At 29.6% G+C, this 2,500-nt stretch overlaps 1 protein-coding gene across 1 annotated transcript in view; it reads left to right on the top strand.

The window, feature by feature from the left end:
• LOC122243335 (protein CDV3 homolog) overlaps nucleotides 1–2,500 on the top strand; it is a 14,173-nt gene that overhangs the window by 10,780 nt on the left and 893 nt on the right. Inside the window, exon 5 of the mRNA XM_043000864.2 lies at nucleotides 1,394–2,500. This exon is cut by the window's right edge and continues 893 nt beyond it. Coding sequence (XP_042856798.1) covers nucleotides 1,394–1,508 — 115 coding nt within the window. The 3' untranslated portion in view covers nucleotides 1,509–2,500. The remainder of the gene's footprint in view (nucleotides 1–1,393) is intronic.

Here is a 2,500-nt window from a genome sequence, read left to right as displayed (position 1 = left end):
CACGTACACACACACACACCATACATATACATATATATATATATTACAATACATACACATACATTTACTATACATACATTACAATACATACATACTGAACTTACATACATACATAATACATACATACCCATTATATACCTATATATAATATAATATATATTAGACTTATTATAAATATATATACATATGGATATAAATATATATATATATATATATATATATATTATATAAATTACATATGTATATATTTATTTTTTTATATATTATATTTATATATCTATATATATTTATTGTATATAGATATATATATATATATATATAGATATTTTATATTGATTACACATACCATAATTATACATATAACTACTTGCATATGCTATGAATATGCATATGGGCATATTAACCTCTATTGACGAAGTGGTTACAGTTATGTACCGCGCATTCAAAAGCCCAGTGGACCGGGCGGCACAGTATTGTTGCCAGCCATTTAAATGATTTAGGCCTAATAATTTGAAACGCCCCTGGCATTGGGTCATTCAAGGCTGGAATGCCCCCGTCGTCTGTGGGTTAATATACATATTAATATACATATACCTATACATATAATATATGTATTACATACACAACATACATACTCACATACATACATAACCATATACATTTATAGACATATACCTACATATAATACAAAAAATAAAATTTTACATACATATATATATATATACATAAATATATATATATTTACATGCATATATATATATATACATACATATATTATTACATACAATATATATATCAACATATAATATACATAATATATATATTCATACATATATATGAACATACATATATATAACATACATATATATTACATATATAACATATACAGTCCTGTATATACTATACATACATACATAATTAATACATACACACCACACTACATACTTTTACATACATACATACATACATACTTATTACATACACACACACACACATACACACTACATTACATACATAATGCATACATCTATATTACATACATAATACATACATACATACTCACATACACACACACACACACACACAAAACGCACACACACACACACACCACACACACACACACACATATATCTATATATATACTATATCTATATATATGTATTATTTATATATATTTATATTATATATTTATATAGTATATTTATTTTACACACACACACACGCACACGCACACGCACACGCACACGCACACGCACACGCACACGCACACGCACACGCACACGCACACGCACACCTACACCTACATATCCCGCATTTAAACATGCAATTGTGGTATTTTTAAGACCACTTACCTAATTAGTGTCATTATCCTAACTTTGTTTCTCCCTCACAGCAATGAAGGTTTCGAAAGCGTCAAGCATGGCTCAACTCGAGTGGTCCAGGAAGACTTTGCACCACCTAAGCTAACAACGGCCAATCGCTTTGAGGCTTTGAGTGATAACAGCTGAGGCGACGGACATCTAGTTGAGTTATGACAGTGTAGGCACTCAGGCAGGACCACAAGTTGAATATATTTACTTTATTTTTTCTTTTTGTACTATTATTAAAACTTGATACTGTTGGTGGTATTTTATTATTGTTATTATTATTATTATTGTAATTATTATTATTATTATCATCATCATTATTATTGTTATGAATCTTGATTATCATTATTGTCTTTAACTTCAAATTTTCTGGTAAACCTTTTTCCTCGTGTTTTGAAGGAGCATGTTCACTTTCTTAGGATGGGAAGGTTTGTGCAATCTGGAGATGAAGATTATTGACCTAGAAATGGGATCATATACACACATATATATATATTTTTTATGATCTTTTATTATTTAATGTACTGAGACTTACCATATAATACAGCTTCAAATGGAGTTTAACAAATCTTCCACCTTCATTTTTTTTACCCTTTTTTTACGCAAGTGTGTTTCCTATGAACTTACCGAATGGATATTGCTGTGAGGATAATTTTACCGGTTTTGTTAAATTTTTAAGGAGAGAGAGAGAGAGAGAGAGAAAGAGAGAGAGAGAGCGAGCTAGAGCGAGCGAGAGATTGAAAAAAATAAAAAAAGACAACAGTCAATATTTTATAAGAAAAAGCAAACTTAAAATGAAATAAGCAATCTACTTATTTAAGACTACCTATTTTGAATTTTATACAGTTGTTAAAAGTACTTGCTAAGAACACTTTTAAGAAGTTATGTACACTGCTGACTAGACGGAGGACGCAATATACATTGCCGATACCCCTAAAGTATTGAGTACATTGTAAGTGGATCTGTTGCATAACTCTTTTTTTTTTTTTTTTTTTTTTCCTTTTTTTTTATTGCTTGATGGATACTGTAGCTTGTCCTAGTAGAACCTAACATTCATTGAGGAGGAATCAAAACAATGCAATGGAGTTACTGATATGCATCCTACGACTTGGGGGTTTACCTTTCTCGTTCTC

Source organism: Penaeus japonicus, unplaced genomic scaffold, assembly GCF_977035675.1.
Source record: "Penaeus japonicus unplaced genomic scaffold, GWHDUDI00000001_assembly GWHDUDI00000009, whole genome shotgun sequence".
In the NCBI taxonomy this organism is placed as follows: domain Eukaryota; kingdom Metazoa; phylum Arthropoda; class Malacostraca; order Decapoda; family Penaeidae; genus Penaeus; species Penaeus japonicus.
The sequence above is the reverse complement of the archived record's forward strand: the minus strand, read 5'-3'. Positions and strand labels throughout refer to the sequence as shown.